At 41.3% G+C, this 20,463-nt stretch overlaps 1 protein-coding gene across 1 annotated transcript; it reads left to right on the top strand.

The window, feature by feature from the left end:
* Positions 1-417: 417 nt before the first annotated feature.
* ENTPD5 (ectonucleoside triphosphate diphosphohydrolase 5 (inactive)) lies at positions 418-20,432 on the top strand. Its single transcript, XM_061463571.1, is given in 16 exon segments — positions 418-646; positions 649-712; positions 1,201-1,241; positions 1,244-1,477; positions 2,619-2,698; positions 4,713-4,856; positions 5,240-5,315; positions 6,879-6,914; positions 7,697-7,785; positions 10,494-10,573; positions 12,099-12,160; positions 13,564-13,665; positions 14,466-14,606; positions 14,958-15,014; positions 16,484-16,599; positions 16,792-20,432. Coding segments are annotated over 16 exon segments (1,455 nt in total). The 5' UTR covers positions 418-600; the 3' UTR covers positions 16,879-20,432.
* Positions 20,433-20,463: the final 31 nt, after the last annotated feature.

Genomic DNA, 20,463 nt, shown 5'->3' with positions numbered 1-20,463 from the left:
GCTCTGTGTGTATGTCAGCACAGGCGATACCGCATATGGTGGGACATCTGGCCACATGCTCTTTTTTGCTGTTAAAATGCAAATAACAAAGATAGCTATATGTTCTCCTCCCTTATACTTGGGCACCTGATGAACCCTATAATTTCTGTGCCCATATCTTTTCTTTATTAGCATTTCTTAGGAAAAATATATGCAAAGAGTTAAGTGTTAACAGAGGGGAGGTGTGCTTGTGTCTTGATATCCAATACTGCGTCACAGAACTTTGGCCCTTGGCCTTTTGAATCTATTGTTAGAAGTTGTGTAAGCAACCTGAGTGCTCAGGGCAACAGGTTTGGGTGTGAGACTGTGGTGGGGTTTTGCTGTTGTTTTTTTTCTAATTCTGCAAATGAAAACTGTGTCAGGAAAAAATGATGAAAAACTGAAATGAAAACGGAAAGGGAAAGTATGAAAAACACCAAAACGCAGAGGCCAAGTGCACTGTACAGTTCAGTCCCTCTTGTGTAGCATAGGCTTTTCTTGGGGATGAGGATGCTGCTGGAAGGATATGCCTTCACATCCTCTTGTGTGCTAATCTCTCCCAGCAGCTGTTCTTAGCCCAAGATGAAATTCTCTTTGTTTGTGACTCTGAATAACACTTGTGTTCTGCCATGTATGTAAATGTTAGGGTGGTGTGGTTTGCTCTGAGCTCCCCTTTGGTGATGCTTCTTTTCAGGTAACATTTGGGTTTTTTGGAGGTTGTTTGGAGGTACTCCAGATGCTGAGATCCTTTAAGCCGAATCAGAGAAAAATATTGTCTAAATAAAGGCAAAACCAGAAGTACTGGGAAACAAACTAACTCTTCTGCCTTTGGGAAATGGAGAAACCTTTACTCTGTTAGAACACTTGGATGTAGTTGTAACACTAAGTGCAGTAAATCACATCTTTTGGATGAAGCATTGAAAAGCATCTAAAGAACAGAATATATGTGTACAGACTATTGTGGGGGTTGGGATTTTTTGGGGGGGAGATTTGGATTTTTGTGTGTGTGTGTGTTTGGTTTTTTTTAATTTGTTTTGATTGTGGGGTTTTGTTTGGGTTTCAGGTTTTTTGTTTTATTGGTTTGTTTTTTTTTCTGTGTTTTTGTTTTTACTTTTTTCCTAGAGACTTTCAAAGGAGAGGGTTCTTGGTAATTTCTATTCCTGCTTTTTTTCCTCTCTACAGGACCCACTGCAGCTCTGTGGTTGCTGATCCATGCTTAACTGCCTAAGGAGTCCTGGCAAGATGGCATTTTCCAGACTTCCCATCCTTCTAGCACTGTCATTTTCCTCTCTTTCCTTCGTTCTTTCCCATTTGAACAGAGAGATGTGGTTTCAGGATTTCTTTCCACCCAACATGTGCCCTATAAATGCCAAAGACAACACTTTTTATGGCATAATGTTTGACGCAGGAAGCACTGGAACCAGGATTCACATTTACACCTTTGTGCAGAAGAGCCCAGGTAAGACCCTGTGTGAGTCTGTGCACTTGGAGTATGTTGAGTTAGGTTCCAACTTCCAAAAAGAGGTTATTTTTTCCTAACACAGCATTTGGGAAAAATTGGAGATTTCTACGGTTTGTCCTTTAAATGGTCCTTTGGCAGATGATTATTGTATGTTTGTGGTGGTGTTTTGCTGTGAAAGTGTTTTTTGTAGATCTTTTGAAATTCAAAGTTTAATTCTGAGTATACTGGAGAGTTCCGAATTTACAAAGATTTTCATCTATGTAGCTCTTTAGAGGAATGTTTCACTGAATTGGAAAGAGACTTACGCTGTTGCATGTTGCATTACCTTGAATTATATCAAGAGCACTGAAGGTTTGAGCCATTTCCAGGAGAACTGTCTGCAGATGCACCATGCTCCAGTATGTCTGCTTCTTACATGGTGCAGAGGTACCCAAGTTGGCTGCACATGCAACAGGATTCAAGAGGGTGAATTTGCTTGGGTACAGTGAGTCAGCAAATTGGCAAAGGTTGAAGGCTGGTTGATGGACTAAGCTAATAAACTCTTCAGGGTCACACATAGTGCCTGTGCGGCTTCATGTGATTTCAACCATAGTTTCTAAGGACTGGTACAATGTCCAGATCTGATGGACTCAGCCTGGCTTGTAATATGCAATACTCCAGGGTAGCTTCCTGACCAAAGCTGCTCTAGGAGCAATGGTCACACTTGAGCTCAGTCAGTTCTGTTCTGTGTTTGTGAATTTAATGAACCACCTAATGATTATCAGGAGTTGATTGTGTGTGTTTTGATATGAATTAGTATTGCCCAATTAGAATGGGGACAGAAAGGGAAAGAAACTTTATGAAGGCAACAGTCATGATACATTGCTATACCTCATTGTAGTTCACAAATGCAAAATGAACATACTTCTAGTTCTAACAACGTGTTCTTAATAAACTGTGAACTTGGAGGATACAAGGACAACATTCTATTAAATATGTTTTTGAAGTTAAGGAGCAGTGCTTGTTTTAGGAGGCAAATAGAACTTTTGACAGGGGAAATCAAGGACAGTCACTTTGCAGGGATTGCAAACAACTTGTTTGAAACTAAAGAAAAAGATTGAAGTTGTTGACTGTTCCATGTAATGTTTCATTTCTGCAGAAAACCTTCCAGAACTGGAAGGGGAAATCTTTGAGTCTGTCAAGCCCGGTCTCTCTGCATATGCTGATCAGCCTGAAAAGGTAAGGCTCTCCTTCATTTCCTGTCAGTTGGTCTTGCTTCTACTAATATCAGTTGGATGCTACCAAGCAGTTCAGGTATTACCTGTTGTAATTACAGAGTCAAGAAAAAAATATGGATGTTCTACTGCTGGTTCTCTAAACCTGTTGCTCTACTTTTGTGAGCTAATTTCTACACAGTGAAACAGGAGCTGTTCTTTCACGTGTTTCATCCATGGAACAACGACTTAATTGCTTAAATACTATATATAACTACACTGTATGCCTTTGAGAATTTCAGAGACAAAGTGATTTGGGGGTTATAGCAGCATCCATATTCAGTGTTTATTTCCCCTAAAGCTTCCGCAGATATTAGTAAATATATACTTCTGTCTCATTTACTGATAGTTTTCTCAGGTTTTCCTTTGGGTTGAAATCTTCAGTGCTGGTCACAGCTCAAAATGGGCATATTTTGTTTTGATATGTTTAGTTCAAAGTAAGGGGTTAAGACTGCAGGGGTTCTTTTTTATTCGTGTTACATTGAGGGCTTGTTTCTCTGACTGCTAAAAATATTAAATTTTTTGGTGTGTATATTTTTTGTTTATGTTATTTTTTGTTAATAAGTTATGGAGAAGGGGAACAATAAACATGCACTTAGCAGGTTAAGTCAGGCCTTAATATTTATTCAGGTGTATTCTCTGTTTCTCTCATCAGACTTTTAATAATTTGATTCTCTGCTGTTATCTTTGGTACCATGGTATAGAAGCCAGTGCTCAGTGTAGGACTCATTTCAGTTATGATCAGTTCAAACACCTGATTACAGTTTTAGCTGAATAGTAATTTATGTACAGGTAATTTATGTACTCTTCTACTGCCTCAGGACTTTTGTTGTTTTGTTTATATATGGGTATTTTCAAAACACATTTGGACAGTTCCATCTTCCGTAATCAGGTGTATTAATTAACATATAAATTTATAATTTTAATAAGAAATTGAAGTTAGGTGCCACCTTCTTTATTTTCAAATGGGAGTGGTTGTGAATTCATCCCCAATACCCTCGTTCCATGCCTGTCTGTTGAATCATGAGTCAGAAATGAGCAACAGAGCGGAGAGACCTAAAATAGTCCCGTTGTTGTGATACAGAGGGCTAGTCCTGAAGTAATCTGCCATTTTCCACATCCCCTGTGCTGACAGTAAGCTGTTTCACAAGCTAAAGGAGGTGCCAGAGAAATGACAGATTAGGTACTCTATCTTGTGTGCTTTAGCAGTCTTGAAGTTGGGGGCTAGCACAGGGGGAGCTTCAGGTTTCTCATTTTGCTCAGTTGTATTCAGTGCTACGGGAATTTGAGTGTGTAAATTTATGGAAGAGTGAATGGCTTTGTGTTTGTTTGGTTTTTTTTTTTTAATTTCAATGATATCTCCCATGATTTCACTAAATCATCTTCTTTGTTGGGTAGGAGAGGAGAAAAATTTATCCCAGAATAAATTTGTTGACATTTCACACTGTTTATCGCTAATGCCAAATTGTAATTGTTAGAGCAGTGTAAGTAGTTGAGGGCCCAGCAGTGATGCCTGTACCTTATGTGGTAGCCATTTAGAGCTGTCATTTTAATTACAATGCTTACTATGGGCACACTTGGAATTCATATATTGCATTTACTGAAGTCTCCAGACATTCCCGTGACCTTGGTAATTTCAGTCTGTAATTGCACCACTTAGTTTCATCATACTGCGAGATGTTCAGGTTTGTCAGGTAATCAGTTCCCTCACCTCCCTCCATCCTTTCCAAAAAATACTTTCCACAAACAATAACGTTTCTATCACCTAAGATATATCTTTGAATACACTTTTCTTTCCAATGCAGGCATTATCTTTAAGGTTGTAATATATCTAGCACAGTTTTTATACTTATCTTGAGTGTGGGTGAGGTATTTTCAGCTATTGAATACCGATTTCACTGGCATTGAGAGGGAATTAGGAGGCCTATTTTCTGATATCCTGTAGGAGGAAACTAAGAAAAATATCTTTGGTTTTTTAGGGAGCTGAAACTGTCAAAAGATTGCTGGACATGGCCATAGATGCTGTGCCACCTCATCTCTGGAAGAAGACCCCAGTAGTGTTAAAAGCCACAGCCGGTCTGCGTTTGCTGTCAGAGGAGAAAGCTCAGTCTTTGCTTTTAGAGGTAATATTAAGGTTTTTTGAATGCACTAGTACTGCTCTCCCTGTTTCATCTTTTATGACTCAGTTCTCCATTCTATTTAGCATAAGAGAATTTCAGCTGTGAAAAGTGACTGTAATACCATGATGGCATGAAACTCAGACTTTACAAACTTCCTTGTCTGGTCCTGAAATCCTCTGTCTTGATGTGGATACAAGACATGGGGCGAGAAACCTACAATACTTGTTTCTTTTTTTTTCCTGGCCCTTGAAAGAGAAAGAATAATGTCTACTCCACACGCTTATCTTATTTTGTACTGCTGTAAAAAAGAAAACTTTCTCTGTCCCCCTGAGAGCAGAACAAGACTCTTAAGACCAAGGAATCTTACTTCTTATTTCTTTCTTCAGGTGAGAGAAGTCTTTGAGGAATCACCATTTCTTGTTCCAGAGGACAGTGTTAGCATCATGGATGGGTCTTATGAAGGTAATATTTTAGAAGGAGGAAAAAGCAGAAGCAAAGAGAAATGGAGGGGGAGGGAAGAGAGAGGGGGGCAGGATCTTATATGTGTGAGAGGGACAGAAAAATGGCCACTAAACTGAGGGAAAAAATAAAAGGTTTCTATCCCTGTTTGAAACAATGCAATCCTGCTCCTCCTAAAAAGTGTTGATTACTTAGTCATCTTTTAAGCTACAAATGCAGATGCATAAGTTAGCTAGATAAAGGTTCATCTGAAACCTTCTGAGGTTTCAAAACAGAACGTTATCTCAGAAATAAGTATGCAGGCTAAGTAGCTGAAGCCTACTCTTGCGAACTGATGGAAGAAAGATGGTGGCCAGCTCTGAAAGGCTTTGTGACAATATATAGTAAGCAGGGAAGCTTATGAAAGGTGCCTCATAAATTCTGCAACATTAGCATTAAAAATAATTATTATAATTAGATCATCAATTTTCAGGTTAAAGTTGGAAGCATTTTGACTATAGAGAAGAATAAAGGATAATTGTCAAGTACTAAAAAATAATTAACATAATAAAATAATAAATTTTATAAATATTTTGATGGGAAAATTGCAGCTAGTAAATTAGGAAAGGAAGTAACATAAAATACAGGGAAAGGTTTGGAGTGAGTGATGATAACACTGTAACATTTTGGCTACATATCCAGATGTATTACCTTGGGGAATAGGCAGGTAATAATCCCTCTGTGTGGATGCCTGAAAAGAGCCATCTGTGACATTATTCAGTTTTGAACGTTTCATTGTGGCAGATATATTGCCAGTTCAAGGAAAGCAGAAAGAATTATCGTAACTCTTAAGCAACTAGTAAATGGTCAGATTTTACTCTTTAATATCCCTTCATATGAGCCAAGAGAAAAGGAGAAGTAACATAAAGTCTGCAAGTGTTTGGTGAAATGCAGTGCAATGCATAGTTTTTCATTAGGGGTAACAGGTATATTTTATAGCAGGGAGAAGTGTTGTATTGACAGGGAACAGGCATAACAGAGCACAGTGTAGCATGCCAAGGTTTATTTAAAAATCCCACCTCTTGACTGTCACATGTTTGCCTGTGTTTGGGTGACAATCATGCCAGTGTCAAGCAAGCTGCTGGAGTCAGAGGAGTTGTTTGTGTTTTACTGGTTGCTATTCTGTCTGTAGTGTATTTACAGAAACCACAAGAGTAAAACACAGAGTAGTGTGTATGCAGTTACTGGATTAGAAATTGAAATACTGGAGGGGAGGAAGTGCCCAAGAAAACCCAGGCATTCTGTCAGCTCGTTCTTTGGATGTTGTTTGGATAATAGACATTTGCATACTTCAGTTACATGGATATTACAAACATTTTACCTATCCCATCTTAGGAGACTTTAATGAATCAGTAATGCATCGTATCAATTATAAGTTTGAATTAATCTCTGAAGTATGGGGTGGTTACATTAAGTCAGTCATAATTTCCAGGTACATAAATAACATGGAGGGGTGGTAATAGCGGGCAGGAGATTGTGGGAGTATTCGGTGGTGACTTTTTTTCCTTTTTTCTTCACTCTTTGCAGGAATTTTAGCCTGGATCACTGTGAACTTTCTGACAGGTACTTAATTCTGTATAACTTCTCTCTGAATATGAATTTAATTCTTTTCTGTGGAGGTGATGGCCCTTAAGTTGCTCAGCTTTGGTTGCTGTGTCCTGTTTTTCCTTCCCACTGTGGCACCAGAGCTAAAGCGGTGAATTGTCCTGGGCAGATTGTGTTCCAGAGGGTGAGCCACACCTGTAGTAAGAAAGAGACATCTTAATCCAGAAGGTGCCAGGATTTGCTCAGGACTGGGAGGCACTGGCAAGCGGGTTTCTCTCATGTACATAGGGGGCTGGTACTGCTAATCTGTTGGAAGGTGGGAAACAAGGTTTTACAATGTTCTTCATCTCAGCCTGAACTATGCAGCTAAAATGGTACAACAGGGAATGCCCTGCTGCTTTAGTCCTAATGGCTCTAAGAAGTTCTGGGAATGCAGTCTAGTGAAGAGAAAAGAAAATCAGTACTCTGGTAGGTACATGAACAAGCAAAAAAGCTGCTCTGGGTGAAGAAAAGTTATAAACTTTGTCTCTTACTTTTCAGCTTTTGCTGGATACCTTGAGATTTATCTTCTCTTTGTATGTGAAATTGGAATCAAGGAAAAAAGTCCTATGAATCTTTTTGTAGTACCTTCTGCTTGCCTACCTTTTCTCTACTTTTTTTTGTCTTTGAAGGCCAGCTCAGCCCTCCTGTATTGCTGTCATACTGTGATGACTTGGTGACTGCCTGAATATACATGCAGTACCCACATTTCAGCATTTCTGCAGCACTTGGGGCTGCTCTGAGCATGATGTTGTTTGCAGGGCAGCTGTCAGGCCAGAACCAGCATACTGTTGGGACTCTGGACTTGGGAGGAGCCTCAACCCAGATCACATTCCTGCCACGGTTTGAGGTGAGCAGTGGTTCAGAGCATGTGGGTTGGGACTGCATGAATTGGAGAGCCCTGAGCACTGCTGTGCTCTCTTATATTGCTTTGTCACCAGTGGCACAAGCAGAACATCTGTGGTGTACAGAACATCTATATTTCTGTTCCCTTTGACATCAGCAGTTGGCTGATAGGCACTTGCAAACAAAGGAGCATAGATTGCAAGGAAATAAAAAGAAAGCAAGTAAATGGGTAAACCCAAAGAGAAACAGCCATTGTTTTTTAGACCCAGGCTCGGAAAGCAGATATTACTTTGTATTCAGTAAGTGTAGAACATTTCCTGGGAGTATTCTTACATATTAGAAGAAATCTAGGGTCTGCTCTGAGTTATCTTTTTATTTTTAATTTTTTTCATTCCAGTCTAATAACATCCTCGCTAGATTTTGGAAGGGGGGGTAGCAGGGTGGAGGGGGAGTGTCTCATGGGGTAAACATCTTACAATAGCACAGTCAGTCGTGTTTTCTTACCAGTTTCTTCTCATTTCCTTTGAGAATTCCTCTCTATCTCTCAGTCCGTATCTCCTGTATTTGTCAGAAATTCTATGGCTCTTTAGAAACAGACTGAACTGGGACCCACGTCTAAAATTTGCATGGGAAAATGACATTACTGGAAGGGCACTGTAGCATTCTGTAACCTGGTATTGTGAAGTTGGTTTTTGTCACTCTTTTGTAGAGGAGTCCTTTGTTTGACTTTTATTTTTGTTTTTTACAAAAATTAAGGTTCTCGAAGGGTGTTTGGCAACCACAAACCACGTGGTTTACGTATCAGGATATTTTAGTTCTGCAGTAGTTGAAACATGACGTGCAACCTTATCCTGCCCAGCAAAGCCTCAAGTACTCCAGGCTTGCCCTCTGTTTTGTGTTGATAACACCTGCTGAAGTGGGCACTGGACCAAGAGGAAAGGGCGTCGTGTGTCAGGGTTCTGGAGAATAGATAGAGCTGTGAAGTAGGCTGGGCTGCAGCTCAGGATTCAAATAACTCCTTAGAGCCTTGCAGGAAAAGGCCTTGAGGGTTTGCTACTGACCAGGACCAATGGTGCGAATCCATAGGGCAGTGTAGAGTCAAGGTTCATGTTGCCTGCTTGTACGCTGTGTCTGCTTCTCGCCTGTATTGTCAAGTTCATACAAAAAAGCTCATACATCGCTCAGTATGTCTCTGAAGAGGTTTCCCATCTGGCTCAATTAGCAGGGATTTCCCCCTTTGATTTCCAGAGGATTTTTCTCCCCTTCCTGCAGTCTGAGGCAGCCACATGTTTGCTCTTGTATTAATTTTAAACGAAATACTGTAGTAGTTAAAGATTCATTAATGAAATAGAGGTTACAGGCAAATACAGGACAAACAATGATAGCTGCATGGAACTGGTTTTGAGTATTTACCATGCTTTTGGTGGTATTATTGCCAAAGGCATAAGCCACTGAAAACCGATCATAATCATTACAAAATTGTCAGTCTGGTGCCTGCCTCATTTAGGAAGAAGTGTGGATTTCTACATTTTTGTGAAAGTGAGGCAGGAAAAAAGCTGGTTGTTTTCTCCAAACATTTTTTTTTTATTATTATTTTTTTTCTTCAGGATCTCTCATTTTTTTAGTATTTTTTTTATGTGAGGTTTAGGAACAGAGCTCAAAATATGGCAGAGTCTGGGTGTGTTGGGCCAAAGATGTGACTGCCATTCCAATGGAAATCTATCTGAGGTACAAAAAAAGTTTCTGTTTGTGTTTGTTCAGTGGAAACTCAAGTTGAGACTATTAAATCTCTTCCAGCTTTGAGCAGGCTTCTGTGTAGGACAGTGCAATTACTGGATCTGCTTACTGTAGTTGTCAGTTTACTGGTGACTACAGGGACTCTGCAGCTTCAGTCCTCTCTGAGATTCTGCTGCTTGGCCCAGAGTAACAGGGTGTCTGATATGAATAAATAGGGCCAAGAAGGGTTGGGAAAATAAGGTCACTAGCAGAGGAAAGACAGAAACTGGGATTGAGATCTCTGGGACTGAAAACAAAGGAACAAAGTAAATGACCTCTGAAGTGGTTCAGATTTTCAAGAATGTGAAAGTTAGTCTGGGAAAAAGGTAGGGACTGGGTACCAGTGGGGTTGAGGTGCACACTGAGGGAAGACTGTGAGAGGAGGAAAACAGGAGGTGGTAATTTAGAGGACAGCACTTCAGACAGGAAGTAAAGCAGCCCTAAGAGTGGGAGTGAGTGGTCACAGTGTTTTCTTGAGCTATCAGCAAGACATTTAACATGATGAAAATGTGGCCTATACTTTACTTTGCATTTTTGTTTCTTCTGAGTTCCTGAATTGAGGTCCCTACTCTGACTTGCAGAAGTTAGAGCACTTCTAGTGCAGCTGATTTCTATGTGAACTCTCTGTATGTAGCTTAGCATGTAACTACTCTGAAAAATTCAGGTATCTTGAATTAGGAAGTATTTTCATCCTGATCAGTTGCGTGTCCCTATTACACATAAAAGTAACACAAAGATGCTTATAAATGAACTCTGTGTTAAAAGCTGCAAATACTACAGCAGTGTGCACTATTGGAAAACTGTTCTTTGTTTTCAGAGCAGATGAGATGAGTGTGCAGTAAACCCTATGGATGTAACTCCGATACAACATCAAAGTTGGTTATTCTTTATTGCATAATAGAAACTAAAAGATTTCTTCTCTCACTTAACTTTTAGGAAACTTTGAAGGAAACCCCTGGGGATTTTCTTACCTCATTTGAAATGTTTAATAGCACCTACAAGCTCTATACCCACAGGTGAGGAGCAAAAAGGCTGCTGTCTCCACTGGGGAAATCAGTCTTTCTGCAGCCCCTGAGCTGAACACAAATGGCCATGTCATCTCGTTACCAGCTGTTGGAAACATGACTTTTTTACTAGTTTTCTTACCTGTTTGAAATGTTGGCAGAAGTGGAACATGACATTAGTTGACTGGAAGCATTCCAGGTTCATGGTTAATACCACTGCAAAGGAATATTAGCCTGTCAAATGAAGAGGAAGCATTATGGGTCACTGTATTTAAGGAGAAGAATACTTTTTACAAAAGCAAGTTCTTATTACAAGCAAAAAGGTGGATAGCATGTTGGAACTAAATTTGGTCAGAGATTTGGAAAGAGGACATTCCGGAGGTTCCTTTCTTCCTAGTTCTTAGTTCATAATGGCACATCTCATTGGCAACTGGACAGAAAGTAAAATCTAGAGTGATGTAAACCAAAGAGACAACCACAGGCAGCTGTTAGAGACCACGGAGCACGACAGATTCTTGAACCAACTGGAGGGGATACTTGACCTGGAATAATATAATTCTGCTTACTACATTAAGCTGACAAGTTTGTGAGATGTCTGCAGTGAAATCCAGTTTATCTGCATGACTTGCAGTCCAATGAGAACTCGACCATGTATAATAGAGATCTCAGCCCATTACTAGTGTGGTACAGATTATGATCTCAGTCAGGTACAGAATATGCTTACTTGACAGCAGAGCTGGTTTAATAGTCCTCCTCTCCTTCCGCTTACATTTACTGATATAGCTGATTGCTGTATTCACCAATACAACCCACTAGATCATTTAAAATAATTGGGATTGAAAATCATCTCCTGAAAAATGAGGGAGCTGGAGGTTAGTTTAACTCTGATTATTCTGTAAATGTTTATATTGACATGACTAAAGGGATGGGTGGCCAAACACAGAGGTGGGAATGAAAGGCCAGGGGTTTTTAATCTAGCTGTGTTGCTGAAGCCAGTAATGTGTAATGACATTCTCATGAATGCTGTTCACATCCTAGCTTGTAATGAATGCACCAGTAATTTGTGGAGTCAAACAGAGGTGAATTTCACACAAAGGAATATCTCCCATTTAGTAGGAGGTTCTACAGTTCTGTTAGTTCTGCCCTAAGAGCACACAGTATGTCTTATGTGTGTGACATAAGAATCACCATCCTATTTCCCATGCACTCCTCACGTACCCTTCTTTCTCCCTCATTTTTAAGATTGTGCATTTTTGCTTTTCATTAATGTCTTGTAGAAATGTCACACCAACTGTAACCACTTTCTGGAGTTTTAGATTTACCCATTTTACAGCTCTTTGTAATTCTTGGGTTTGTGTCACTCTTTTGGTACTTGGAATGTTTCTAGTGAAGGGATCTCTCTGTTTTAGAGAGAGGAGACTTGTGGGAAGCAGCTGAAAGAAATGTGTTTTGGGTGTTCTAGGATTTAGGAGGAGACTGTGGGTGAAGCATGCCAGATGTACAAGAATTAAAACTGTAATGTCTTTGTTGTTTGCAGCTATTTGGGCTTTGGACTAAAAGCTGCCAGACTAGCAATTCTTGGAGCTTTGAATGTGGAAGGTATGTTCATGTGATAAGATATCCAAGATTTTTGAAGAGATGGTTAGACTTAGTCTTGTCTCAGTAGCCCGTTTCTTGTGTCTTGCTTTCTGTATCGGGTGCTTTTCTATGCTTTCACTGGTATAGGTCTGTCCAGAAACAGGCTACTGCTTGATAAGGAGTTGTCTTGTGAGACAGGTGCTTTTCCCTGTTTCCAGGTTCATCCAGCAGTGAGACCAAGTACAAATTCCAGAAATGCACATGTGGGGACATACAAGGACCATATAGGCATGGCCAGCCACAAACGCACAGCTTTACAAGCATCCAAAGAAAAACAAACAGCAGGAACGGATCCTTTTCCTAAGGACTGCTGCTTAGGCCAAACCCACTTCATAGATCTCTCTGGTATCCTTCTGGCCCACCATGTTCCCCCAGACTGCCTGCTGTATTCACTGATTAGTCTAGCTTGAAGTCCACAGGCATATCACACTCACTAACCTCAGTGCATACTTGCAGTCCTGAGTCTTTCCAGGCTTTGCCCCAGATTTTAAGTCCTTCCAGTCTTCATGCCCAGATCTTGGGCCTTTTGTCCAGTCTCTGGCTAGGACCTCAGGTCTCGCCACCTTCTGGATCCTTACTTGCCAGCAGAGAGACTTGTGCTAATTGCTGGAATGTACTCAAAAATAGTTGGGAATAGGGTTTAAGAAAAAGATAGGACAGGCTGCAGTGACTGGCCACAAGGCTCAGCTAGAAAAGCATACTGACCAGCTGCCTTCTTACATGTGATTGCCTGTTGTCCCCTCTATTTTCCCGCACTTGCACTTTCCTGATCCCTTGATTCCCCCTTTTTTTAACCTTCCTTTAAACATCCCATAGTGAATTTTGCTGTCCTACAATCTCCCTCAACCATTCTGTAAGTAGGTTTTTTTTTTCTGAGAGACCTGTACTGGCCATAATAATGCTGCTTTCCAGTTAACACTATTTCTGGATGAACCCTTCAAGAGTACAGTCAGTGGGTCGTATATAGTGGCCACTGATCATTGACTTTTGTTTTTGTCTTCACTGCTCAGTTGTTTTGTTTGTTTTGGTTATCTGCTCTTTGTTAGGGGTTGTGTATCTGTGTGTTTAATTTATTACCTCTGATTTCTTGTCTTACGTGGTGAACCACCATTATCCAGTTATCCTTGCACCATTTACCTCATTAACAAATGATAAGCCCAGCTGCTTTGCAGGACAAAATGGACACAACTTTTCCGGACTGAGACTGGACCTTAATTCATAATCAGTTTGTGCAGCATCCATCAATTCAGATTTCCATACTTTTGCTTTAAGACCTTAATGAAGATCTTTCAGCCTTTTCTGGTTCTGTACTGCTTGATAACTGTTAAATTTTATCCCAAGTCTCCTCTTTGGTTTCATTCCAGCTGTGGACGGACAAATGTTTCACAGTTCGTGTTTACCAAAGCAGTTGGAGGCAGAGTGGCACTTCGGGGGAGTGAAATACCGGTATGGTGGCAACAAAGAAGGTAAATTAAGGAGACTTGTTGCTTCTTGTCTGCAGAATCTGAGTTTTTCCTTGGCCAATACCCCATCAGTTACTTTGGGTCATGAAGGATACCTGTCCAGTCATAGATGTGGAATTCGACAGAGACAAAAAAAACTCTGAAGCTGTAAGAATCTCTTAGTACAAATGCTACCTTTATAGGAACTGTTAAGAGTTACTTGTGCAAAGGAGAGAGGTTTTTCTGAGGCTTTGAGCTAAGTGTACCCTGGCTGCGTTAGGGTACAAAAATTGGTAGGCCTAAGTGTATCATAGAATCGTAGAATAGCTTGGGTTGGAAGGGACCTCTAAAGGTCATCAGGTTGACCAGAGAAGTGGTAGAGGCACCATCCCTAGATACATTCATGGCTAGGCTGGATGTGGTTCTGGGCAACCTGATCTAATTGAAGATGTCCCCCCCTGCTCATTGCAGGGGGCTTGGAACTAGTTTATCTTTAAGGTCCCTTCTAACCCAAACCATTCTACTGTTCTATGACCACAGAACAATGGGAGTTTTGCCTGATATGGAGGAAGCTTTTCATGCACCTACACTAGTTTGTGTATATTGCTGTGATCTGCTATAACCAGTTCCTCTTGATGCTGGTGATTTAGGGTCCTTGCCTACATGCTGGTGCCATGCTGGATTACAGAGGGATATCTAAGCTCTTCTTAATTCCGCTGATGCTTTAATCTCTGTTTCTTCCCTTTTTCATCCTGTTGCTACCGATTTTTCCCATCTCCTGGATATGCCTCTTTGGCTTACCCCATCTATGTCTTTCCTGACAGGAGAAACAGGATTCAAGCCTTGCTACTTGGAAGTACTCAAGGTCGTCAAAGGGAAACTGCACCAACCAGATGAGATTCGTGGACGTTCCTTCTATGCTTTCTCCTATTACTATGATCGAGCAGTTGACACCAACCTAATCGGTAAATTGGTTTGGGATAATCTACTACTTGTGAGCATGTGCATCAGAGTCTAGACAGGAACCCTGGAGGCTGGAGCCTTGGGGAGCAGATAAAGGGAATGGTGTAGAGAAAGGAAACACACAAAATGCCTTGAGGGAATGAACATACATCCATCAATGCAGTTTAATGTTCAGAATTCAGCAGATGAGGCTTGTGCTCTTAGCTCCACTTGTACTTGCAGTTCTACCTTCTGTTACTAGCAGATCTCACTCCTTGTCCAGCACTACTGAGTTCCAATCTAGGGTAAATTTAGGTGTAGAACACAAATGCTTTCATGTCTATGATGATGTTTTCTTATCTCTTCCTTTTCAGATTATGAACAGGGAGGTGTTTTGGAAGTGAGAGATTTTGAAAGAAAAGCCGAAGAAGGTAATTGTCACAAGACTTGGGAAACTGGTGTGGATGAGGAATAACAAAAGCATGAACGTATAGGCAGTACATGTGTGAGTTTGATAAAAAAAGGTCTATTTAACTTTCATTCCACTTACACCTTCCATGTTATGTTACTTACGTCCCTTACCTTTTATTAGCCAACACCTGCAACTGTTGCAGAAGAAAGTACTGATAGAGCAGTGAGGGGAAACAAAGTATTGGCAGCTTTGCAGTTCTGTTCAGGAGGGGAGGAGATGTCAGTAAAGTAAATTTGCTGTATCAAGAGCTCCTGACAAACTGCAACAATGTGAGTTTAGGAGAGTGTGGACTTCTGTAAGTCTGTCACCTTAAACCCTTTTTAATCTCTAACAGAATGAAGGGAGAAAGTAAGGGTTGTTTGAGTCTGACAGCCTCTTCTGCGTTCCTTCCCCCCCGGCTTTTTTCCTGAATGCTTGTTCTAGTTTTGTACCTCCTCCTGTGAGAAAAGAGCTGCCACCTTGCCATGCAACTGGTGGCTAAGAACAAGACATTACCTCTGAGTTGGGATCATCCTCATGATGATTACTATACTGTATTTTCCATTAGAAGGTGCTTAATTACGTAGTTCAGGACTGACATTTCTCTAAAACAGGTTTGGGGTTTTTTTTCAGTTAATCTCCCTGGAAACTCAAGATGGTTTTGAATATGGAGATCAGGCTCTAAAGCTTGAACATGTGTTGGTTGTTTTTTCCTCCCTATATATTGAGAGAGCTTATTTCCAGAGATGTGGCTTTTATCTAACACCATCAAACCATTTATTTAGCTCTAGAATATCAGATCAGTTCTGTGATCCTAAATCAGTGTTCTTCTTTCTCATCTCAATAGTAGGAGGATGCTTCTTATTAACTGCTAAAAAGAAGGAAACTCTGCTTTTGATGCTTGTAGAACAGAGCAATAACAGTAGGTCTAGAAGGCAACTCCTAGTGCAAATCCATTTCCCAGTCATAGTCACCCTTGCTAGGGAATCTTGACTTAGCTATAGCGAGGCAGTGGTTGGCTGGGCAATAGCTTAGTCCGTGTCCTTGGACATATATGGTTGGAAAAAAATGAATGAAGCTGCCATCCTGGAAGACAGAATCTGTTACTGGAGCCATCCTTGGAGACTAGGCAAGGCAAACACATGATCCTGTGTTCTTGATTGATAAACTACCAGCTCCCTGCCAGTTATCAATTGAGCAGAGATTCAGACTTCGAAAGAGCTATGTGGATAATGTTGCTGTTAAGAGAAACTAGAAGTACTGTCTGCTTTATTCCCTAACATTACAGAGCAGCTGTGTAGCAGCACCAGGTGTCCTATGTACCTGTTAACAGAAGTGGGGGGCTTGTTTGAGTTGGTTTTGGCTTGAGGTCAGTTCAAGTGTACAATGTGGGTAAAAGCTCTTATTTTGCTGAGATCTGAGATCCCCCCTTCTTTTTCCCTTCTCCAGTCTGTGATAACATGGAGAAGTACAACTCAGCCAGTCCTTTCCTCTGCATGGATCTCGTGTACATCACTGCTTTGCTAAAGGAAGGATTTGGATTTAGGGACAACACACTCTTACAGGTGAGAAAACCAGAAAAGTTAAATTGCAAAGCCCAGCTTCCCAGTCTCTGTATCAATCAACATGCATTAGCTGATGTCTCTGGCTCATTATCTACTGAGTCTTTCCAAGGTTGTTATACGTAGTTGCTGTCATCTGTGAAACATACAAAACTAGAGAACTGTCAGGAACAACTTCTTTTTCTTCCTTTACAGTTAACAAAGAAAGTGAACAACGTAGAGACAAGCTGGACTTTGGGTGCTACCTTTCACCTGCTGCAGTCTCTGGGAATCACTTACTGAGCTGTGACATTCCTGTGGACTACAGCATTTCTGAAAGGCTGAGAAAGCAATTGAGACCTCCAGGTACATTGTTCAGCTGGAGCTGGTCACAGAGCAGAACATGGACCAAAGCTATAGAAGAGACCTTCACCCCAGACCGGCATCGTGCATAATGAGAGTTGCTACAGTATGATTTATAATTGTGATTGCCCCCAGTGATCCAGAATCTACCTTCTGAAAGCCAGCAGGCCTAAACACAAGCAGAGTATTGCAAGGGGCTCAAAGCCAGCTTTCACCAGCACCTTCGTATAGCCTCCCATTGCTAGAAGCACAGGGTACCTGGCATGTGGTGGCAGACCACAGACACTTGGCTTCCCATCCCCCTTTTATTTTAAACATGCATAACTTAAGTTTGCTTGTGAGATTTTAAATACATAAATTACAGGTGACATCAACAGGCATTCAGAGAAAGGTAACTGAGTGCTGCCAACCTCCCTGTTCCAAGTACCTGGCTGTTAGCTTAGATAATATGTTGCAAGAAGAGTCCAGTCTTTCAAGAAGGGCTCTGCTCTAAGTGCACTTTGGGCATGGTTTTGGGAAAGGTGTGGGCTAAAGCATATGTTGTAACGTACTGTGTATTTCTTTAGACAGTAATCATTTCCTGAGCAGAATGCATGTCTGAGTCCCTTTTTGCTGCCTTTTGCAAGCCTGTGCAGCTGTACTGTGCATCTGGCTACCAGACCTGATAATTCACTTAGGGTGTAGTCATAACACAGACTTGTACTGGCACAACCAGGCAGCAGTGCCAGCTGTTTAAATTCTCCTGTCAAAAGAAGTACTTGTCACATTACACCCACAAGGAAACGAAGGGTGCAGTCAGATGAAAGGGCTTATCTGATTGATAGCTCACTTTGCAGTGAGAGGCAGTTCTGCTTCTCTGCTCTCATCGAGGCACTCCCACAGCTTTCTTTCCTCTGATGCTGGTGCTCCTCCAGTTCCTCGAGGACTGGATTCCCAACACCAAATGTAAGTTAAATCAGATCCCTAAAGGGTCAAGTCTAGGGCTAGCACGAGGGAAGGAGGCATTGCAAAGCCTGGAGAGACCTGCTGGGCCAGGGAGCTATTAGAAGGCCACAGCCCACTTTGTACAGTGAGCTCTAAGGTGTGGTTTCCCATCTGAAAGTTTGAGCTTATCACTTCCTGTGCTGTCCTTAGAAACCTGCTCTGAATGCAGAGCTGTGGGGAAACTGTTTATGTAGTTGTTTAATAGACCAATATAGGAAGAGAGCGGAATTAGCATCAGAAACAGAGGGAGAACGAGAGCAGAAGTAGCTTAACTTTCTTATCCCTTGTCCATTCGAAGTTGGTTTAAACTTCATTTCTGTTGAATTTAATGTAGCATAGTTGGACCCATGAAATTGTGTATGCAGCCCTGCATTGCTCTGGAGTTATTTTTAATACACAGTAGGTCTTTAGGAACAGTGTGCTCAGTGCAGGGGTTGCAGCTGTTGAGGAATCCCAAGACTTCTGCCAGGATAGCATGCAGCTATTTGAGTAACAATTTGAAGTGAACCTTGCCATCACCTTCACACCAAACACATAGAAGCAATGAAAGATCACATCTTGTCCTATAACCTAGAAAGCTGGTCTGTAGGATCCTGGGTTTCTTGTTTCCTTGGCTGTAGAGAACATCAAGATTGCTCAGATACCTTGAGGCTCCAAGTGCAGACCTTGCATTGTCCTAAGTAGAAATGGCTGTGGAGACAACTTTTGAAGCTGGCTCTTCAAAAATTAGTATCTTCTACTCACCATGGAATGTGTAAGGTAAAGATTAATTTCCCCCAGTCATAAGAACAGAGAGGTATTATTCATGTGACTCAGGGAAGCTTTTATCCACTGATCTCTTGGGATGAACACCTCCCAGTCAGGCATTTGCAGTTACCTGTTTGCCGTAACACACCTTTCCCTCTTCTGTAAAACCAAAGACTGCCCTCAAGATACCTTTTCTGCAGACTGGATTTGAGAGTAATTGGTAATTCCCAGCAATGGAAGGAAGTAGTGCACTCGTGCCCTTCCTGATCTTGCCAAGCAGTTTGGAGACTTGGGAATTTGCCTTACCGTGAACACCATGTACCTTCCTCTAATTAGCAGGACAGGTTTGACTGTAGCTGATCTAGCTTTCTCCTTCTATCTCAGGTTTGACGGCACTAGGGTGCAAGGCCTGCTTTTGATTGAACAAGCTCAGTCAGCAGCAGGAGTCCAAGGGCTGGGGATGGAGCTACCTGTATTTGCCCCACCCCTAACACTTTGCTGCAAATTCAGGCTGTTTCTTTGAAACACGAAATGCTCATCCTACCTGTACTCCCCCTTACCAGAATGTGTTTTGAAATCCATGGTGGGAAATTCCTCAGTGTCACACCAATCTTCTATTACTTCCTCACTGGGAGGTTCTGTTTGAAGAAAGTAGTTGTGTCCTCTTCTCAACCACAAACATTTCTTAAGCCCCTTCCTACTGCTCAGCAAAACTTAGTTTATCATCTGGTCTGCACAAGGTGACTGCAGGTGCATTCATTTTGTCTTCAGTGAACAACTGTGTTCACTTTTGTATTCTCACAGAACACAAAACAGGATGCAGTGGTTGCCAGCAGGGATGCATTACTCCTGAGAACTAGCTAATTTAATAATCACAGAGTCTTCTTCCCGTCTGAGCCAGTACTATGACACACTCTTACTACATCCTGGGGCTAAAAGCTGTAAGCAGTGAGGCTGTATTTGAAACAGGAAGGGAAAGGGACAAGCAGCAGCAGCATTTCCGCCAACTGAAGAGACATTAGCCCTGAGGCGTACTTATGGGTTTGATTTTGTCTGAAGGGAGGATGGTCTAGAACAGGACAGGTACCAAGTTTCTTTTCTGTGTTCTCTGCCTCAGACTTTGCTACTACAGATGCTAGGTGGGAGCATCAGCTTCCCAGTACCAAAGTTGCATTAAATCTGAATGCTCAGGGCCTTCCTTTGTCAGTGGCACTATTCATTAACAGAAACAAAACTGCTGCTTTCTATCAGGGGCCTGATCTTGCAGTCATGAGAGAAACAGGAGCTCTGCTCAAAGATTTTTCTTGCCAGAAATGGCAGCATTGAGCCCCTGCTGTTTACATCTGAACTACTCAATGTGGGTGGGGGAACTATAGAAGCCAGTCAGTTCCTCACACCGTTGTGCAATGAGATTATTTATTAGCTTAACTAAAGACTTAAGCAGCCTTTTAAGAGAAGAGTTATACTTTCAGCCCTGTTTTTTCTCTCCTCCTTCATAATGCCTTTTAGCCAGTTACTAACAGGAACTGCCTAATATGAGTGACTGAGCAAGCACAAGTAATGGCTTTCAGTTCAAAACATAAGTTTCATTCTTTCTGCTGTTAATTCCTGATACTGGTCAACCAGATGTGAAAATCTTGCCCATGGGCAGTACTCACTTAATTTTATGAGTGTCAAATGCCTAATCCAGGAGGCTGGTGTTTAGAACCTAAAACAGAATATTTTGAAAGTCTATTTTAGTAATTAAAGCATTTTTAACAATATTCAACATGTTGTGGTACACTTTTCTTTCCT

The sequence above is a fragment of the Pezoporus flaviventris genome, unplaced genomic scaffold, assembly GCF_033815535.1.
Source record: "Pezoporus flaviventris isolate CSIRO_AGI_PZ_B2104156 unplaced genomic scaffold, CSIRO_AGI_Pfla_v1 ptg000036l, whole genome shotgun sequence".
NCBI classification, from domain to species: Eukaryota; Metazoa; Chordata; class Aves; order Psittaciformes; family Psittacidae; genus Pezoporus; species Pezoporus flaviventris.
This window is presented reverse-complemented; position numbering and strand designations above follow the sequence as displayed.